Below are 22,085 nucleotides of genomic sequence, written 5' to 3' on the forward strand. Positions count from 1 at the left end.
GTTGACATCTCAGCCCACAGTTTATCACAAAAGAGCTTTTCCTTAGGCACCTCAGACTCTTTGATGGAGTATAGCTGTACTAGTTCACCAAAAAGTCAATTTAAATCAGAATGAAACCAAGTACTTCCAGAAACCTGGAAATTGAGGAAGAAATATTAATTTTAGAAAGTTTCCAAATCAAAATGTGCTTACTCCCCCTTGAGAGAAACTGAAATTCTTTTGACTATAGCAGTGATGAATACTGACAAAAATGTTAGTTTGATTCACCACCTTCCAGGGCTACCAGGTCTGTGCCTCCATGGCAGGCTCACCATGCAAACTACCCTGAGCCAGGGACCCCACAACTTCATACTTGCAGGCATCTGCTGAAAATACCAATTTCAGTGAGCAGCTCCATGGTGGTGAACCTGGAAACCCTGAGAGTCCTCAGCAGTCTGCTTACCAGGGCTGTCCTCTAAGGCAACAGGCCCTGGAAGCATCAGGATTTAAACCAATTTGGGCAAAACTTTTCCAATCCAATTAACTCTATTCAGTAAGGACTTGAAGGTGTAATGTAAGTATGTGTTATCCAGTTCATTCCAGCCAGTATCTTCTAAAACTGTAGTCAAGACAACATGATTGTATTTCAGAACATGCTACACTGGTTGAATTAAAAATCTGGATTAGCCTTTTAGCCTGTCTGGTGAGGGAACTGCTGTTGTATCCCTCTCCATCCTATCTTACCACTGTCCTGCACAAGCTCCTGCTCCATTCACTTTCTCTATCCATGTTCCTTCTTCCTCCAGCTTCTCCTAATCCCTTTCTCCTTCAACCCTCACCCTCATTCCTCTGCACACATACTCAACAGTTTTCTCCCTCCTCTCCTCCTCATTTGCCACATTCAGTTCTCAGATCTATCTTCAAGACAGTTGGCAAGAGCAGTACTAAAACAAGAGAGGTTCCCTGTCTCAAAATCCCCCTTGCAGCACAGCTGCCCCAGTTTCTCTTTGCAGCATAAGTGCCTGGATTGTCAGGTGTGATTTCTTTGACTTACATTCCACACACTAGCTGTGTGCTTTCTATGATAGACCAGAAAGAGTGAAAATTCAGCTGGACTTCAAGATCCAGAAAAAAGGTAGATCCAGATCCTACTTTAAATGCATCTCTTTCCTTGTAAGTTCCATTCCTCCTCTTTGCTGCATATCAGCAGCTACAATCCCTTCATCCCCTTAAAACATTGTACCTACAGCTATGGATCTGGAACCAAACAGCAACAACTAAGATCAGACTGTGTCCAGTTTTACTCAGAGTGGCTGTAATATTATCTTTTGACGCACATGAACAGGCATATATGCTTTCAAAACCAAGGCAGCTGCACTTTCAGTTCTTCATTAGGTACAAATATTATGTAGATTTTTTGCACTCTTTTGTATAAGAGATATATTTCTTATTGCAAGTGTTTGTTTAAAGACATGTTTGATTGTCAAGGCTAAATGCAAGCCATCTTCCAGAATTTAAACTAAACTCTTACTTCAGTGGATGAGATTTCACTCTCAGAAAACACCGCTTCCTTGCCAGCACTGTGCTGCTCCCAATTTTGATCCTGTACCTTCACAGCTTTTAAGTGCTTATATTTCTATAGAACCTTCATGTCTACAGGCTTAAAATTACCAGCTCATGGTCATGAAGAAGCCTCCCACATGCTCCATCACAGAGAATAACACTGTGCAGTGGGGTGCAAAATATAGTAATCTATACTGTATCATCTGGTTCTGGCCATGGCTGAATTGCCAGAGTCCTTTTCCTTCCGGCTTGTCAGTTTTATGTTCCCATCCCATAAAGATGCAAATTAGTTGTTGTATCAATGTATAAATTAAATGCACTTGTTGCCATAAATTGAAAAAGAAATAGTTTATTATTAAAGAAACTTTACTACCTTTTTTCAATTTAACTTAACACTTGAAATACAAATAAAAAACCAACAATGAAACACTTTGCTAATGTCTACAAAAGAATCTAAATAACAATGCACATACATCATTTACATGATTCACTTTCACAAGAAAATAAGAGAGCTTAGGTCAATATTTACAATATTGACAGAGGTCATAGTCTGACAGCCATCTGAGGCTGGTGCTGTCTCTTATTATTGGCTTGCTAGAATATCAAAGCCCAAATCCTGCAGTTGGATCTGCCTGGGCAAACCCCTTTACCTGACACAGAACCCCACAGATGTCAATGGGGCTTTGGGTGACAAAGCCACATAGGAACTGATCCTGCAGCTGGAGCCAAGAGACCAAAATGTAGCAAATATTTGTGTTTTCATCATTAAGCTGCCATTATAGCACCTGAACACACTTGGATTAAATATTTAATGCATCCCCTGACTTAGCATTCTACTTTCCAACTTGAGGCACTTCATTATAAAGGCATTTATTTGTTATGGCTTACACAAGAAAATAGTCAAATTCTACCCTAGGATATGCGTTTGTTAAATTCAATGAGAGCAGCATGTACACATCCACGAGTATATTTTGACCCAACATTTGGTGCTTATCTACATGAGAAGATTAGGGCGTGATAATTCACATGAATCCTCAAGGATATATTCCATTATGATCTAATCTTCTAAGGAAGACAAATAGTCACTGTACTTAAGGCTTATATCTATAGCCCCATCCAAATTACTGACACTTGGGGTTTTCCCATGTAGAATAACTTAACTACTTGAATCCAAACTATTTCAACATGCCATTGGGTGGCATGTCCCACATATGATTGTCTTAAGGTACACAGCATACTGACGGATTATATACATAGCTTAACATGTACAAAACAAGGTCACATTCTAACAAATAATAAATATAGATCAGAGTACAAGACTAAACTAAAAATAAATTAGAAAGAACCTTTTGCTATTGATTTTCCTTTTTTCTCTCATTTAGGGCCCAGACCAAAGACCATAAATGTCAATGAAAGTTTCTCCATTGACTTCAAAGGGCTGTGGATAGGGCCCTTAATTAGATTACAGCTGTTTGAAATGCAAAAATTTAGCTAGCCTGACAGCTGTTTGTTATCTGTATGACCAAACTTACCTTAAAGGGGGCATTTGAGGTAAAGACAGACCAAAATTTTAATATTGCATTTATTAGGCAGAAAATAGTTCTTGCTGATTGTCTTTATCACTTAATTCAGCAGCAAGGAAGTAAAAATACAACTAACTATAGGAACACCACGTATTCACAAGACAAACACGTATTAGTGCACACAGTTGTCCAAATTTTACTCTTTAAATAAATGTGGGTTGATTTGAGAATGACTAATTACGTACTTAATAAAAATTGTCTCAAGACTACAGCTAATCTCAAAACCAAAAAAGTTAGCTACATGTTGATATGATGCAGCTTATTTGACAAAACTGTCAAGATGGCCAGGAAAAAAAATCCTCAGATCCAAATACCCGCAGAACACTGAGAACTGTGGAATCCAGGTCAGAATTAGGTGGTTTGGGCCATTTCTGCCAAACTGAAAAGGATTAAAATATATTTCCTTTTTTTAAAAAGGGAGAGCAGTGAAATTTGCCATATAAGAATTGCACTCATAAGGTCCCTGTGATGCAGTGTTTACTGTAAGAAGCATAACTCAGTTGCTCTACACCAAAGTAGTGCAGTACCTTGCCTGTAATCTACTTCACGTCTCTTTTTTCCCCTCCCCAAGACTTCATTGTGGATTCAGTATTAAGTTACTTAACAGCTAGAAAGTCTGTGTCTCAAACAGAAACTCCTGGTCTACATGGAGGGTGGTGTGACGGGAGTCCAGGTGGATGCTAGCCTTGCATGTGTTGAGGTATCATACTGGCTGTCAGGAATGTCTGTTGGTGTGCCGCTGTCAAACAATGGAGATCCTGAGGAGGAAGCTGTGACGGAGTGAGGGAGTGGTGGGTAGTGCGCTGCAGAGCCACGCAAGAACTGGGAGCTCAGTCCATTGGACATCCCACTGGACTGCGATACTGGTGTGATGGTGCTGTTACTAACAGACCACAAGTTGGGATACTGACTGTAAGAGAGAGAAGAACTACATATAATATGGATTATTAATGACCCCAGCTTTTCTTGTCACCAAATAAGACACATTACTGATTCTTCAAGTTCTCTGCAGAGTTTCCTGTCATTGCAGTAAATCTTTGAAACTAAGGTTGCATATTATATGCTGGTGCTGCAATGGGTGTGCTATGAAAATAAGAAGAATCGAGCCAAATCTTCCCAGCCGCATGCTATCTTAAAAACATTATTTTACCTTAGAGACAGAAATAAAAAAGGTTCATCTGTAAGATGTCTTTGCCAAGAATAAGTTTAACCTCTATTTAATATTTAGTTCTTACATAATACTTTTCACCCAAATTAACTGATGACGGAATTCCTGCCCCCACAAAAAAGAAAAAAAGAAGATGTTTCGGAAGTATTTCTTCTAAAGAGTGGCCTGCATCTTAAAGTCCAGTAAAAAGTTCTTTTATACACCATGGATGAATCTTTATCTGATGTCTTTTTTTTTTAAGTTTCAAAATCAGAAAGTTGGAGAGTGTCTTAAATAAATTCAAGGTAGCTTTCTATTCAACAGAATACAGTAAATAATATCCCCAGCTTATCCCCACAGGTATGGAGTCTAGACACCAAAATTATGTGAATTGCCCAATGTTCCACTGCAAATCCTTGGCAGAGCTAAAAGAAGAACCCAGGTCTTTTATCTCATAGTCCTGGGCCCTTGATTTGCTGGAATTTATGGCCTTCTGAATGCTTGGAAGAGCGGGAAGGAGAAAAAATGATGTAATTTCAATTAACTTCTGGTCAGTAAAATAAGTATCTTGTACTTTATGTTAGTCACTATACAATAGATTATTAAGACATAAATGAGAAATTTAACATTTCTTTAAGCAGTCTATTTTCTACAGTTCATGTATATTAATTAGTCAGCTATTTAGACTTCAGAGCTGAACTGTGAATTGCAAATTAAAATGATAATCAAATCCTGCCCCCACTAAGGTCAAAAGCAAAAATTTCACATACTTTTTCTGACTCCCCCAGTGGTTTTGTCTCCTAGTGACTGACTGCAATTTAACCCTCTACCATGACAAAGACAGCAAGTATCATCATAAATATAAAGAGAAGAAGTGACACGCTCGTGAGTTCACATAAAGGCAATAACAACATGCTGTTACTTAAAGGGCCACTATCAGCTTGAATACACCTCTTTTTCTGAATCTTTTTCAAAATCTATTATTGCTAAATAATAGGTTAAACAACACCTAAGAGTTTCTAAAACTGAAAGCTAAAAAATAATCATTCCCTGTCTGATATGTTTGCTTTATACATTTGACATCTCCTGCTGTCTAAACATTTTTATAGTTTCGCCTGTAGCATCAGTAATTTTTGCATAATAAGGCATTTTAGTATTTAAGCAACCAAAATTAAAAAAGGCAGGCATGAATATAACAGAGGGCTGTTGAAACAGATGTGGTATATGAAATTACTTTTAACTGTTTAAAAACTAACTAGATTCAAGTTGATAGGGACCCTTTCCTCTCCTTTTTAATTAACAATGTATTCTGATTTATAAAGATATTGGTGCTCCCTCACTTAAGGGCTAATTCCTACCTGCAACTAGTGGATGTTCCGGTGCCGTGACTCATGGGTAGCATACTTGTATGGCTGGGAACTCCTAGACTAGACCAATTGTCATGGGGTTGAAGCATGGAAAGGCAGGCAGAAGAATTATCAGCATAGGCTGCTGTGAAAGACAAGCATCCATTTAGTAAGCACATTAGTCATTGTACCAAACAACAATTCTCATTTTCAATGAAAAATATGCTTTTTAACTACTTTTTAAAAATTAAAAAAAAAGTATACCAATTGTACCAACTGTCAGTTCTGTTTTGGGGTTTCCCAGTAGCTCCTGCACTATGCCACTAAATAAGTCACAGAATGTGGATTGCCAGTCCATACTTCACCTCTCAACTCCAGCAGATCCTGAAGGCAAAAAATGCTCAGCTTCTGATTTAGGTGGTTCTGTGGTTTTCACATAGCTTACTTAGCTGTGGCATCAGAGGGCTCAAAAGGGAAACCCATCCAGTAATGTACTGCCAAAACATTGCTGAGGTCTATGAACTTAACGGAAGGGGAAAGAGTCCTTTTATGATGATGGTGAAAGGGGTAGAAAACACAGGGAAGTTTGATTATGCTCATGGGATATTTTATTTTAAATTTACAAAGCCCATTTGAAGCTCAAGATATAACAAAAGTAATCACTTGCACATTTTCATCTTTAAAGCACTATCCTGTAGGAACAGGTATATTATGGGTAATATTTGCAACAATTTAATGACCACCTTGCCGATGAGCCTATGTAATATTGTATCACTTTAAAGTATTAAATTAAAAAACACGTTTTGCTTTTCAAGAAATTTTACTGGATGGAAGGCAAATAAACAGAGACAAGTTCTTAATAGGAAAGGAAAGTGTAGTTAACAATTCCCTTCCTTTCTGTTCACAAAAGTGCAGCTGGATACTTTCAACACAAATGCTGACTCAGAAGCCTTTAGCTTACGTAATTCTTACATGTCTTTATGCCTCCAAAACCTTAAGTAAGGTATATTATTGCACTTGTAAATTAATTGATTAATTAATTAATTAAATACTCTCTATTCTTATAATCAACCTGAATTTAAACAGACAGTTAAAATTATTAAAGTACTTCCCTTAATAAATGGCACTGTTTTGTTCTACACTAGCACACAGGGACATGGTGAGCACAGTATTATCTAGTAGCACTGCATGCACAATTTTACTTTGCCATTGTTAAGAAACTAGAGAAATGTATTTTACTTTTCACTCTTTCCTTTCAGTGGTGTCACAAAACCTCAGCACAAAGCAAGCTAGATTCTAGTTTCAGGGGCACTCTGGATTTACACTGGTACAACCGATCTAGAATTATTTCCCATCATTAAATAGTTGCAGTGTAATAAAGACTTACTTGGAGAGTTGTTTCTGTGGGCATATGGATTGGGGTAAGGGGCAGAACGGTGATTCCTCAGTGATGAGTACCTTTCACAGCTGTGAGCAGGAGAGAGTGATAAAGGTGATCCAAACTGAGGGTGAGGGTTGGTAGGGGGGCACAATGTCCCAGTTCCAGGAATAAGCCAACCACCTACTGTGAAAGAGAATCTTTTCAGAACACAGGTACATGATGACATGGGATGACTGGGAAATGTTATGAGTACTTTGCATACTAATAGTCTAGAGTGAAATAACAGAGCTGGTGAGTAATACAGGTTTGTGAAAAAAAAACCCAAAAACATGTCACAGAAACAAGTTAGCTGTGACACATTCCATTTGAAAGAAAAATTGGGGGTCAAAAGATTTTAGAAAGGTCATATTAAAGTTTCCTTCTCCCTGCATCTTAAGAAGGATCCTGTCAAAACAACACATATTTAAAAACAGATTTTGTTTGTCATACTTGTTATACTAAGGAAATCAAGACTGAAAATTCTATAAAATCTTCCAGCGGTGTAAGACTGATGTAATCATGATTAACCAGAAATTGAGAAGCAAGGATTTTGTTAGAGATCTAATGAAGACCATCTTGCATTCAAAAGCTTGTCCCAACCTACATAGCTGGTCCAACACAAGGTATCACCCTAAGAAATCTTTGCTTCTTGCATAAAATCTTGCACCACTTAGGCTGTGCATGTGCATTTTGCATTGAATTAATTTTGGAAAATTTTACTAGCTAGTTTAATCATCTGTTTCTACTTTTTCTTTTTTTGGTTCTCAGAGTAGTATTGTTGTTTCCAACACTGCTGGGGAGCATGTATAGAAAGAAAATAGTTTCTTTGAAATACAAATAAAATCTAGTTATATTACAATTTGTAATAGTTCTCTTATTCAAGGCCTGGCCTTAAAAGTTTTCTTGACAATTTTCCCTAAAATATTTCAATTTAAAAACTTTTAAAATAATGACATTTTACCCATCTAAAAACAAAAATCTATTTTAACTGTGCCTTTCAATTAATATACTAAAAACTAAACTGATAATTTATTTTCAAAACCTTTCTGCTGTCATATGAAATTAAACAGCCTTTCCATTAATTTCTGTGTGAACAGGTTTCCTTATATCCAAGACCCATTGCCTTATAGAAAATTAATGTAATGCTTCACTTTAAAATTTGTAAAAGTATTAATGCATGCAACTGCAATATATAGCATAGAAGCTGAAACATACGTAACTAGTACAAAACAATAACTCTGAGAATCAATGACAATTATATCATATCGAACCTGTGGCATGAGTTAGTGTACATCTTCCAACAAGTACTTGTGTCTGAATTTTAGTGAAATACAATATAGTACCAAACTGGAACAGAAGGGGAACATGTGTAAAGATAAGATGAAAGATAACAAACATTTGCAAGTTGGATATTTAACACAAGGGAAATCAAACATACATTGGGAATATCCAGACTGCTGATTGTCTCCCACTTCATCCATCATGTCCTTGTGATCACTCCTGTGAAAGCAAACCTGTTTTATTAATCACAGAAAACAATCTGAAAGGACTAAGATTTTTTTCTGCAAGCTGTATAGTTGGGTTTATTCAGGAATTCTTACCTTTCTTTAGCATCAAGGAAAGCCTTTGCAAATGGATTATATTTAATTTTTAAAGCTGTGATCTAAAAACCAAAAACAACAAAATGCTTCATTTGCACATTACCATTCAGTATCACACAGAATTAAAGGACCCAATCAGGTTTTTCTGAAATCAGGATGCTTTACCATTGATTTCAGGGCAAATGATTAAAGCCATACTGTGGATATACATATATCTCATCCAATCATCTCTAATGTTAACAGTAGGCTTGAAATTATTCTACAAAAATTTTAGAGACATCCACAACCATTTTCTATCTAAGCTACCTCGGCTTATTAAGGAAAACACGTAAGGAAGGGGGCACACTAAATATTTTCAGATTTTGAACAACAATAAATCACAAGCAGGAAGGGCTCAGTAACGTCGATGTTAATTATTCTTACATTTCTACATTTTAGTTATTTGAAACTAAGATCCAGTTCTGAAAATACCATTTCTGGTGATTTTGTATACTTTAAAATAGAGAGTTTATTCTTACATTTAAAGGCAGATTCAGCATGTTCCAAAGAATCTTTACTTTTACAATAAAATTAGAGCCTGTTTGAGACAATCATCTTCAGGGAATGACTGTTACTCTATTTCTATATGGCTTTATATTTATCTAATTCCAAACAAATGTGCTTCACATTCACCTTAAAATAAACACACACACAATAGAAAAATGTAAGATGACAAATATTTTACTCCAGGAACTTGCACTTTGTTCCTTCCAAGAATCTAGAGCATTCGGAGGTTTCTTTCCCGCTCTATACATACCTCTTCATTCTGATAAGCCGTCACAGCTATAAACTGGGTCTCTGGGAAAGAGTGACTGGTGATCATTCGCTGAGGGCCACCAACTCTCACTATGTGAATCCTAGGCTCATACTTATGCAAGGAGTTCAACATGATCTGTGAATATATGGCATCAGTGTAAGAGTGATGTTGTAGCTTCGATAGTCCAGAAATTATCTGAGTCAAAGATTTCTTACGGTGATAACTTTAATTGAACAACTGTGTAGTTGGGATAAAGTAAGACAAGTTTTCCAATACAAGACATTCTTCCTCAGGTGCCATATACTGTGAGAAACAAGGATTTCTTAGGGTGATGTGTTTTATTGCACTTTATCTTTTAATGAGACCAGAGAAAGAATGTCTTATATTCAAAAGTTATCTAACTTTATCCCGACTACACAGTTGGTTCAATAAAAAATACCACCCTAAGAAATCCTTGCCTCTCACAACATACAGCAGCACAGATAAGCACTGGCACCACGGGATGCCAATTCCTGCAATTACAGACACTTTCTGATTTCAGTCATTAACTCTTTTTTTCAGTGATGGAGGAAAAAAGTCAGATACCAGTAAATTCTAAATGTGAAGTCTGACAGAAGACATTTCAATGTATTAAGCTGAAGTCTAGTAGAAGACAGGATAATCTGCATGATATATATCTACATCTATATGCTCTTTACACAGAACCCTCACAGTCACCTTAGGACGTAACACAGCATCCTTAACTGTGGGAAGATTAACATAAGTGAGGATACACACACATACACATCTTCGCTTATATGTGTATATATACACACCAACATACATATGCATATACAGACACACACACATATAAAAATACATACACACACATATATTATGTATGTGTGTGTGTGGTTTATATATCCCTAGATTCTATCTATATCTATATATATAGTTCAGCACCCCTAGTTTATAGATATAGATATATTCCAAGGTGAATGTGAGTGTTCTGTGTTAGGAGCTCACACACACACGTTAGTTTTTTTCTCCTCTCTCCCTACATACATACATATACACATACATACACACACACACTAAATATATCACAAGATATATCTATGTATCTATATCTCTGTAGATACAGAGATATCTATATAGAACGAGCTTATATATACACATATCTATAGATATATATCTATAGATTTATAGATATGTCTAGATCTATAGCTATAACTAGGTCCTAGCACAAGATTTCCTGAGCAGAAGTGGCCCCCTCAACTTTATGGCTAGCACATGTGGTACAAATCTATGCTGCCTTCTCCAAGAAGTTGAAGTTAAGCAAGTCAGCTGTCCAGCCAAGCCAGGCTGTTCAGCAAGGCAGACAGCTTCCAGGAGACAGCAGCTAGGAGAGCAAAGAGGCCCCTTATGGACTAACTAAACCAAAAGGGACTGAAGCCTCCGTGTGTTGTCAGAGGCTGCAACAGAGAACAGACCCAAGGTGCCCTGAGTTGGATGGAGGTGGTAGCCAAGGGGCCCATGTGGGAAGGAGAGGCTGGGTTGGCAGAGGTGGCTGCAGGGTCGGGGCTTGATTCAGTCCAGCAGGCCTGTTGCTTTTCTAGGGCTAGCAGGCAGCACCCATCCAGTGCAGCCATGAGCCTCCCTGAAAGAGGGGGCCCACTGAGACAGTAGCACCTAGTTCCCTGCGACAGAACAGAGAAAGGGGCAGGGAACGAGCTCACAGGCCAAAAGCAATGAAGCCTGCGAGTGCCCCTGACCCCCAACCAAGCCAAGGAGCCAGCAGATGCTGCTGGGGAAGACTCTGCCCAGAGCTGTACAAGTCCCTGGGGGTCCCCAGCCAGAGCCTCCTTCCTGGTGACACAGAGGCTGGCCAGCAGGAGGCTGCTGAGAGGGGAGAGGGAACCTCCCGCCCCGCCTTCCCCTTCCTGCCAGCACCTGCACAGAGCCATGGGGGGCAAGAAGGAGGCTCACCTGCCCACCGCCGTTGAGTTTGTTGGTGAGCTTGACCTTGCTGAAGGAGACAGGCGCTTTCATCCAGTGCGCGCCAAAGTTGGGCGAGTCAGGGTGGATGTAGACGCAGCTGGGCGCCTGCGGCTCGGGCTTGCCACCTGGCACCCACTCACCGTTCACATACTTCCAGCGGTGCCCGTCGGCCGCCGCAAAATCCAGCAGGAAGGAGTACATGGCATGCGGGTCCAGGCCGGCCACGCTCACCTTCAGCACCGGGAACATCCGCCTGTGCGGGTCACACGCGGGGAGACAGGCGCACTGGCCACTGGCCCCGCGTGTACCCACCCCTACCCTGCATGTGCACACCCCCTGCTGCATATGCATACAGCACCATGTATACACCCTGCTGCCTCTGCGTGTTCACACCATGTACACACACCCCTGTGTGTACACACCCGTCCTGTGTGCACACCTACCCCCGCACACACCCGCAACAAGTGTACATACACCCTCTGCTGCGTGTCCAAACCACCCCTGCGTGTAGACACCCCCTTCGCATATGCACCTCATGCGTACACCTCACCCCCGCCGAATACGCACACCGCCTAACCTATGCGCACCCCTGCTGCGTGTACACATCCCCCCGCATGCCCACCTCCTCACGTGTGCATCCCAACCCTCTGCGTGTGCACACCTCCCCGGGTGTGCATCCCACCCCAGCAGGTGTGCACTCTCCTCCCCCGTGTGCAGCCCCCGGCCGGAGGGCCCGCGCCGGCCCTACCTGCCGTTCTTGGTGACGATCATCTCGTTGGTGAGCTCCTTGAAGCGCAGCCACAGCTCGGCCTCCTCAAGCGTGACGCGCAGCTCCCGCTCCGTGGGGTCGCCCTTCTCGCTGCCCGCCTGCAGCTCGTGCTCCACGGCGCTCAGCAGGTGGTCCACGCGGTACTGCAGGCTCTTGCCTGCGCCCTCCGCGCCCGGGGACCCCATCCCGCCCGCCCGCCGCCCTCCCGCCCCAGCGCTCCTGCTCCCGCTCCCGGCGCTGCGAGCCCTGGCGCGGGGGCAGTGCGGAGCCCGCGTCATAAATACCCCCTGTGACATCACCGCCCGCCGGGGGGCGCCCGGATTGGAGCGCGGCCCCTTTGATGTGTCCGCGCGGACCGCGCCATTGGTGCCCCGGGGCAGCCTGTGATGTTCGGGGGGGGAGCGCGGCTATTTTATGCAAATCGGCTCCCAAATGTTTGCACCTCCATCAAAGCCGCCGGGGCCGCGGGGAAATGGCCCATCTCGGCCGCAGCCCCTTGCCCCCCGCACGCCCCTGGCTGCCTTGCACACGCCAGGCCTGGCAGGGAGACCCTCCCGCCGCAGGGAAGTGGGCAAAGACCCCGACCAAGCACAAACGCTCCGTGAGGGAATGGCCCCAAGCTGCAGCCAGGGAAGGTGCGGTTGGGTATGAGGAGAAACGCGCGCCAGGAGGGGAGGGAAGCTCTGGGAGAGTGGCTGTGGAGTCTCCATCCGGGGGGGGGGGGGACGGCTGTTAAGCCCTGGGTAGAGGTTTAAACTGGATATTAGGAAAAACTCTCTCAGTAGGAGGATGGCAGCACTGGGACAGGTTACCCAGAGAGACGGAGGCACCTTCATCCCTGGACGTTTTTAAGACCCGGCTTGACAAAGCTTTGGCTCGGACTTGGGGCTGGTCCTGCTTGGGTTGGACTAGACCAGTGGTTCTCAACCTGTGAGTCGTGACCCAGAAGTGGGGGCAAGACTATAGGAAAGGGTCGGGAACAAACTTGAAAAAGTGCACCTCTTCCACGGGGTGCAACGCACACTACAGTGTGATAACAGCCAGCAGCCTTGTGCATCACTGCCATGTTAATGTAATGTAGAAACAACTCGGGTCCCAACCCTGCAGCCCTTTAACCATGATGTTTACAGAGGGGCTGGGGACTCTAGGGATCCGTTCCCCATAGGGTTCTTCAGGAGCCTCAGTGTAAATTCAAATGTTGTCTTTCTAATGGATTCTCCTTTAAAGGAGAAAAATGTGGGAAACCTTGCAGGCTGGCAGAGTTGCAACCTGCGAGGGGCTGCTTACTCCCCCTACCCCCCGCATGCCCCACACACCCATCACCTGCCTCACACACTGGGGGGGGCTGAGGCCTGGGGGCAGCAGGTCAGGAGCGAGGGGCACTGGGTGGGGACTGGTCATCCATGTTTACAAATGGGTCCTAGTACAAAAAAGGTTGAGAACCACTGGTCTAGATCCCTCCTTAGGTCCCTTCCAACCCGCATTTTCTAGGACTCTGATTTAGTTGCGCTGGTCCTGTTTGGAGCAGGGGGGGCGGACTATATCAGTGGCTCTCAACCTTTTTGGTACCATTTGGTAACATGGATGAGCACCCAGTAAACATTAGAGTAGAAGATACACAAATATTTTGACCCGAAGTTAAAACCACAAGTCAAAGCTGCTCAACAGGCTTTATTTTAAAGACAAAAATCAGTATCAACAGGAAAACATTAACAACACTATCATCACGTGGCCCTGCATTGCTGCCACGTGACATCCACGTTTTTCCACATTTTCCTGTGCTTGTTGGCAACCCTTTCATATATTCTTGCCACCCGTAGGTTGAGAAACACTGGACTCGGTGACCTTGCGAGGTCCCTTCCAGCCCTCATTTTCTATGATGCTATGAACCGACCACCAAGCGTTTCTACGAAATACAATCTATTCAGCTAGTGCTTCTTTAGACCATCTCATTAAACTATGGCCTTCCCACAACCTGCAGGTTAACCCACTATAAACCTACCACCTTTCTGCCTGTGATGGCTAAACCAGGCCGCACATAAGTATGACAAAGAGACCCAGTTTCAGAGCCAGCATTGTCTCAAAGCTTAATCATAGAAAATTAGGGTTGGGAGGGAAGGGACCTCAAGTCATCTAGTCTGGTGCTTCTCAAGCTTTTTTTGTACTAGGACTCATTTGTAAACATCAATGGCCAGTCCCAACCCAGTGCCCCTCACTCCCGGCCTGCTTCCCCTGCCCTCAGCCCCAGCCTTCCAGTGTGTGGGGGCGGGGGCGAGGGGGGGGGCAAGCAGCCCTTGCAGGTGGCAACACTGCCAGCCTGCAAGGGAAAAGCCCCGGTTTCCCATGTTTTTCTCCTTTAAAAGGGAATCCATTTTGAAAGTTTGTTGCTCCATTTTTAAAGTGTGTCCCCAACCCTTTCCTATATTCTTGCCACCCACTTTGGGTTGAGAAAGGCTGATCTAGTCCAGTCTAGTGAATATATAGAAAGGAAGAGTTTCTTCCACCTGGCTTCACAATGTCAGACTTGATCGCCCTTATAACCAGGGGTAAATGCTGCTGGGAAAAGGACTTGAAGCGAAAATGCTGAGTCCTCAGAGTTTCTTTGGCCCAGAGGGAGGGAAGGGAGATGTTTGAAGCATACTCGTCTCCTAATGCTTTTAATGGTTTGACTGCTCAGGAGCTGTTTGACTGCTTAGGAGCGGTCTGTGGTGTGAGGGGGTCAGTTTATTACCTTTCTGTGAGAATCTCTGGGTGGAGGGTGAGGGGGAGAGAGGTGACAATGAGCAGGAAATAGTTCAATGGGTTCTCTTTAAACAATAACAATCTCTTTAAACAGGAGTAAAAGGGGGGTGGGTGAGGTGGGGGGAAGCAAAGCAGTGTAAAAAAATACAGATTTCACCAAAAAAATTAAAAAATAAAATAGGGAATTTGTAGTTTCAACCATTATTATGGTACCGTGAGGGTTTGCGAAGGTTTCCTTTTCTAAGAAAAGTTTCTGTGTCAATGGCAGCGTGTGGGAAGCAACAAGTTGAGGCGGGTGCTGAGCCCGGAGACGTCTCTTTGAGTGGAGTTAATATTGCCCACGTGCAATATGATTGTCCGTTTTTAGGCACCCATCCGGCGGGCGCACATCTGGCCAGTAGACCGGAGGGGGCCACCGCGGGCACTTTTCAGCTGCATCAGCTGCTCCGGTCTTGGAAATCAAGCCCCGTCTAGCAAAGCGCAAGGCGATGGAGTCTTTTCCAGTACCCATCTCTTTGGGAGCGGGGGGAGGTGATGTGTTTGTTGCTTCGTTTGGTTTCTCACTGGAGAGCAAACATTTCTCCCTTAGACGGAAACAGACTCAAGACCTTGCCCCACTGCGCCTTTGCTACGTGCCTGTGATTTAAGCAACCTCTGGGATGCAGCCCCGCCGGAGCGCTTCTGGACCACTTTTGATGGGAGCGATGGTCTCTCCCCGGGTTTTCCCAAGAGGAGGCACCCAGGTATCCTTCCACCGCCAGGATCCTCACCTGCTCCTTTTACTTGAGGTGCTCCACCGAAAAAAGACACCCCCCCTCCCCCCCGCAAAAGGCAAGGGCACTCAGACTCGGGGCATTTCTGCACAGCTGCCGTCCACGTCCAACCGGGATGAGCCGGTTTCCAAACGCGGAGACTTGCAGGATCTTATTGCAACGCCACAACCCCTTAAACCCTAGCACAGCTCTAACACTGTCCCAGAAGCGGGGGATCTCCTTCCGAGCCCGCTCCCCACGCACAACCTCATTTTAAATCCAGAGGTCCAGCGCAGGAGAAACTTCCTTCCCGGCTCGGGTTCACCTACAAATGAGTATTTTTAAGGACAAGCAAGTAACAAAGAGTCCTGCGGGATGGAAGGGACGGGTCTTGCTGGTGGTGGACTGGTACTGATCAGCTATTAAAACGTTTTTAAAAAGAGCGTTGGCACTGGGTATCCAGAGTTAAATGATTGCTAAGGCAGCGAATTCTTCACATTTGTATATAGGCATTTTAAAGAAGCGCGGTACAGGGAAGGGAAGCTGAATAACATTGACAGCATAAAGGCTTTCTTCCTTATTTTCCCCCGGTGCGTTTAGTATCACGAAAAGTCACGGCTTTATTGAAAGGGAAAAGAGATAGATAGATAGATAGATAGATAGATAGATAGATAGATAGATAGATAGATAGATCCCGTGTCTATAGATATATAGATATAGAAACGGGATCTATCTATCTATCTATCTATCTATCTATTATTTTGTGTGTTTCGTTTTTATCATCTTTGCTTCAAGGAACTAATGACTATCCCAAGAGGCAGCTGACAGTTTTCAAACACATCTTCCAGAATTTCAGTTTAAAAAAGATCAGCCGAGGGGGAGGCATGAAAAAAACCACAACCAAACAACCAAACCCTGAGGAAGGGCACTTGATATCCGCAAGTTTGTCCAACATCTCTCCCAACTATGTGGTTGGTCCAATACAAGAGATCACAAAAAACAACCCCCCCCAAAAACAAACAAACAAACAAACAAACACTCTTTGCCTCTGCCAAATGCTGTGGGAGAGCTCTGGAAGGAACAGGGGATCCCATGATTTCCCCTGAGCTGCCGTATGTGCCCCCTTCTCAAATTTTTATTTTCTCCCTCTTCCCTGCTTCTCCTTCCTGATCTTAATTGCACTTTGGCTCTCAGAAGAAAAACCTCCCCGCTTGCAGAGCCTTTTCACCGAGAGCCGCAGTGCATGACACTTTACAGCCAAAAACTTCCTCCAGCCGAACAGCTATAAAGACTCCCAGTTTATAGCAAGGCTTCCCCTCTTCCATGGGGCGAGGACTCGCCTACAGCTGCCCCCGCACCCCCTCTCCCCCACAGGTCCATCCGATCCGTCTCTATTGCATTCTCCCCGCTGCGGGGATAGGAGTCCTGCGGGACAGCGTCTGCCCCAGAAATAATGGTAGCAAAGATAGAAGTGCAGTGGGTCCATTATTTTAATCCCCCTGCACTAACACATCATTATAAAATGTTATCAGATGGGAAATATGGTTACAATAATGGGTGCATACACGGGTATCTGAAGCATTCGTTTTAGTTTCCTACAGTTTGCAGGTCAGGGGGATGTAAAGTTAGCTAGTTCTTTGCCTCAGATCACTCTCTACCAGAACAATTTCCCTTTGTATCCAAGATAGACCTTAAAAAAATCCCAAAGAAAGTATTAATTCATGAAATTAAACTGTTAGTGGCAAGATACTGTAGTTCTTAAATTGAAACATTTAAAGATCATTTCAGTTTATTTTCTGTTTGTTTCTTGTGTCTCTAGTTGTTAATTGCCTTTCCTTTAAAACTACCAGGAATTATTCTGTTGATACCAGCCAATTCAGGATTACCAAAGCAGTGTATTTGTACTATGGAAATACCATTTAGTAAAGGGGGCTCCAGCTGTTGTGTTGTTTTGGTATTGCTGTTTCTGAACTTTTTCTCCAAACCATTAAACATTTTTCCCAATTTTACTTAAAAAAAAAAAATGGGGACATCATTTAGAAAATTTCCCCACAAAATAAGCTACTATTTTTTTAACCTAATATTCAAATGTCCTAATTGAGAAAATGCTGACTGTCAAAAGCCTGAAATATTCCAAGAATTCATTTTAGCTTCATAAATATGAATTGAAAGATTCCAAATTAATTAGTTTTAAGGTATACATTTCTTCCCCAAAGTAGCGCATTGTTGCTTGTTTTTAATAACATGACTGTTATTCTGTCAGAGTCTTTTGAATATTTCTGACAATATTTGCATGTTAACTAAAAACTAAGGTATGTGCCATCTTGCATTTTTGATCAAGCAAACCTCCCATTGATTCACTTAGATCTTTGCCTGAGGACTGCTAGATCCTTTCTCTCTTTTCAAGTCCGTGTTATAGACTCAAGGCCTGATCCTTCTCTCACTGAAGTAAATGGAAGCACTTCCGCTGAATTCAGTGGTAGCTATACCATCATAGGGGCTGGAGGGAGTCTAAAAAGTTAAGACAGACTAAAAGATGAATTAAGTTAATTTTGCTGGCAAAAAAAGAAAAGAAAAATAAATCCCAATACTTCTTTTCTGAATAATCTTGTCAATATCACAGTGATGTTCTGTTGGTGTTTATTTCTGTTTAAACTCAATATAGTGCATAGGTGAGTTGGTGTAATTAGAAGGACAGAAAAAGAATCATCCACCACTGCAACAGCTTCTTTATGGTGTTTGAAATGCAAAGATGAGGGTCGTGGTAGACTTGGGGGACAAAAGGAGGGGGGAGGAAGAAGATATTAATAGATATTAATTGTTCATTCTTAATTGGGCCACAAATATCTGGAAAAAAAAACTGACTGTCTGATCGGTTCCCAGTGGAGAGCATTGGAGCTTGGGACCAGGCAACACATTTTTTATACCTCTGCTTGCACCTGACCTTTAACCCACACTACAGTCCATAGTCCTTTTGCCTGCAAAAGGACATTAGACCAAATTAAACATATGTGTGCAGCATTTAATCTTATCAACTTTTCCTCCACTGGTAATGTCAGACTCAATAACCCAATTCTCCATGTCTCCTACAAGCACTTTCATGGTGTGTTTCACAGTGCTTCTTAAGAGTGGGAAAAGCTCCAAGTCATATCTACCAGGCCTTCATCCTTCTTCAAGTCTTGCTTCAAAACTCACCTCTTCCATGGGGTACAACGCACACTACAGTGTGACAACAGCCAGCAGCCTTGTGCATCACTGGCACATCAATGTAATGTAGAAACAACTTCGGTCCCAACCCTGCAACCCTTTAACCATGATGTTTACAGAGGGGCTGAGGACTCTAGTGATTGGTGCCCCATAGGGTTCTTAAGGAGCCAGAGTGTAAATTCAAATGTTGTCTTTCCCTGGCACAGGGAACACTAACACAAATGGAGATGTTTGCCCATCTTCAAAAAGGGTGAATCCCTACTTTGAGTTCAACAGAGGTAGCTGTATCTTGGAGTGGTGTCCAACTGCACCTTGTTCACGCTATTTAATTTAGCCCTATGGGAGGGTGACTAGTTTAATGGATGGGGCAAGGGCTGGGAAATCATGAGAACTGGGTTCTATTCACAACCCTGCCACTGACTCATTTTGTGACCTTGGGCAAGTCCTTATCCGTTCTGTACTTTGCATAAACCACATGATAATGTTTTTCAGCCTTTGTAAATGATGTGGAGATCTTCAGATAAAAAACTTCTATGGAAATACTCATCAATATTAACTATCCTCTCCTTTCCTTCTCTTAAACTAATTGTAATGGAATCAATATCAAATAAGATGGCTCTTAGCAGTCTAATATTTGACTTTTCCATTTTTATCTTTGCTTTTCTGGATTGATGGAGGTCCCATTGGGTGCTTTGCACATTGGGTGCTTTTATGCAGATATACACCCTCGTAGCAATTTTTTATTCCACGCCCTCCTTAACAGATGTTGTTTTGGTTCATCTCTCCCTTTTTAGAAAATCTGTACATCAAATAAAGAGCTATTTAAGTTATTTGGTTCACACTGTATATGTTCTCAGTGTTGATATTTACCATTCTTGCTAACAAAATAGGAACCAATGATCAATTTAATTCAGAATCATGTTACAATAATCATATGAAAAATGTAAATCTTGCCCCAATAAAGTACAATTCCTGTAACATTACTATGAAGAGCAACATTTTCCTCCTAGATTCTGATGGTGACTCACTTATGCCCTGAGTCTGAAAACTGATAATCTTACCATTTTTTCCAAGCTAACTTTAAATATTTTTCTTATTCACGTCTGTCTCATCTTTTTATGTTTATTCATGCTAAACTAACACCTTGCCATTATTATCTAGCTCATCACATTCCTTGGTTAATCTAAATAGGTTGCTAGAAAAAAAAAATTCCACCTTTTGCCTAAAGATTTCAAATCCTGTGATGTGTCCACATATTTAACTAGTTTAGGGCAAATCAGTTGATTTAATCAGTTTGAAGTGCTTTACAAAGATAACCACAAATAAGACATGTGCAATTGAGATATGGCAAGCACTAAACTTATGTTAAGTATTATCATTTTACCTAATCTCCCCACCAGAGCATTTCACTTCTGACCTGCATGTTCCAGGGCTCTAATGTCTCATTCTTAGATAAAAACATTTAAATAGCAGGAGAGGTGATGCTAACTAGTGTTTCTTTTCACTCCTTCAATCCTGAGACAACTTTTTCTTCAAGTTTCCTCCCATTCTCTCTTGGGGGTTCTTTCACTACTTGTCAGGTTTTGTAGGTGACTTAACAATTACCAGTAGTGTTGTAGTGACGTTGTTGCTGTGATGGGCCAGGGAATATATAAGAAGCAAGATTTGTGAGGTGAATTAATATATTGGTCCAACTATGTAGATGTAAGTTTTGAAGCATGAAGGATTTCTTGTGCCTGAAGACGTGTTTAATTTCTTTGCCAACTATACAGCTGGTCCAATAAAAGCTATTACCTCACCACAAACAGTGTTAATACAACACAGTTCTCCACATTCTCTAAAGTCTAAGGGCCAGATTTAAACAACGACTTAAGCCCTGAAACAGGGCTTAGGCAGACTTTAGGTACCTAAATCCAAAATTGTGATCCAAAAACTCCTGTTCAGTGGCCCTCTTACCCTGAAGGTGCCTAAAATCACAAGAAAACTCTTTCTGACCTGAACATTTCTTTAGGTACCTGCAGTTCCTAATGCCCTTTGCCACTGCAGTTTGCAGGGACAGAGAAGCTTTATTGTATTTCTTGTGATAATTTTTTTAATTGATTGTGTTTGTTGGGGGTGCCTACGTTGGAGGAAGGAGAAAAAGACTGGGTTTTGGGGACAGCTATGACTGCCCTGTGGGAAGGAGACATTGGGGTTTGGGAGAGACATTGAGAGAGGCCATGGATTCCCCTGGCAGGAGAGTGGGAATGGGTAGGGATGGAGGAGAATATAGGGGGGAAAAAATCTTTCATAGAATCAGTGAATGGGGGTTGAAAAATGAGACGGTGTTGGGCAGGAGAAAATACTATCCCAGGTGACAGTCAGTAAAGCAGGAGTGAATAAGGTGGGGTGGATTGTTTTTTAACTTTGGGGCTCTTTGTTGGGCATTTGTTTTATTGTATTATCTTATTTTAATATTGTATTCCATTGTTATGCTTTTTTTCATTTTTTATTGTAAGCTGCCCTGATTTTTTTTGCCTACATTTAATGAATGAATACAAAGGTTTTGCCTTCTCCACATATGCACCACTATTCTGGTTTGAGTTGGTAGGCAACTTGTGCTGCTCTGTGCTCCCTGGACCGTGTATGCACTTTACATTATATAGTCATTGTGTAAAATAACCTAGAGCTAACCCTGAGAGAAGGCCCAAGAAACCAGGAGTCTGCTTTCCCATCTGAATGCCCTAAACATCAGGTCAGTAGCTCTCAACATTTTTAGATTTAAGGTACCCCTCAGAAAGTATCTGCTCTTAGTTTTCACTCACTTTCTGACAACAGAAATAATACTAGAGGAATTTTCCTGTTGCAAAGAACTCAGAAAGATCACAACAGGTCAGAATGGTTCTAATACTACAGATTCCTGTTTAAAATCCCTGGATTAGCTTGTGAATCATGTTTGCACAACAAACAGTGCTAATATTGCCTAGCACCCCAATAACATCCTTGAAAAGATCTCAAGGTACCCCAGGGTGTCATGGAACTCTAGTTGAGAATCACTGCATTAGGTTAACGAAGTAAGGCTCCTTCATTTTTCTCGTTCTGGCCTCAGGAATTTTCCCCTCTTTGGTGTCCTATGTCCTACCTTCCACAGAAGAGGTGGAGGGTACCCCAACCATTACATTTTATAGCCTGGTGGTTACAGCACTTGTACCTCTTTGGAA

General features: G+C 42.2%; 1 protein-coding gene across 4 annotated transcripts; it reads right to left on the reverse strand.

The window, feature by feature from the left end:
* Positions 1 to 3,747: 3,747 nt before the first annotated feature.
* On the reverse strand, positions 3,748 to 12,369 carry TBXT (T-box transcription factor T). 4 transcript variants are annotated; one of them, XM_090031479.1, is made up of 8 exons: positions 12,164 to 12,369; positions 11,404 to 11,668; positions 9,436 to 9,570; positions 8,640 to 8,701; positions 8,477 to 8,538; positions 7,006 to 7,179; positions 5,631 to 5,760; positions 3,748 to 4,035 (listed from the first exon to the last, which is right to left on the reverse strand). In XM_090031479.1, the coding sequence occupies exons 1-8, from the start codon at positions 12,367 to 12,369 to the stop codon at positions 3,768 to 3,770; spliced, it is 1,302 nt and encodes a 433-aa protein (XP_089887605.1). In that variant the 3' UTR covers positions 3,748 to 3,767. The 4 variants fall into 4 exon arrangements, with proteins under 4 accessions (XP_089887605.1, XP_089887604.1, XP_089887603.1 ...); XM_090031478.1 differs by having other exon boundaries at positions 7,006 to 7,182; XM_090031477.1 differs by having other exon boundaries at positions 5,631 to 5,763; positions 7,006 to 7,182.
* Positions 12,370 to 22,085: the final 9,716 nt, after the last annotated feature.

The sequence above is a fragment of the Crocodylus siamensis genome, chromosome 1 (assembly GCF_052110815.1).
Source record: "Crocodylus siamensis isolate JL-2025a chromosome 1, ASM5211081v1, whole genome shotgun sequence".
NCBI classification, from domain to species: Eukaryota; Metazoa; Chordata; order Crocodylia; family Crocodylidae; genus Crocodylus; species Crocodylus siamensis.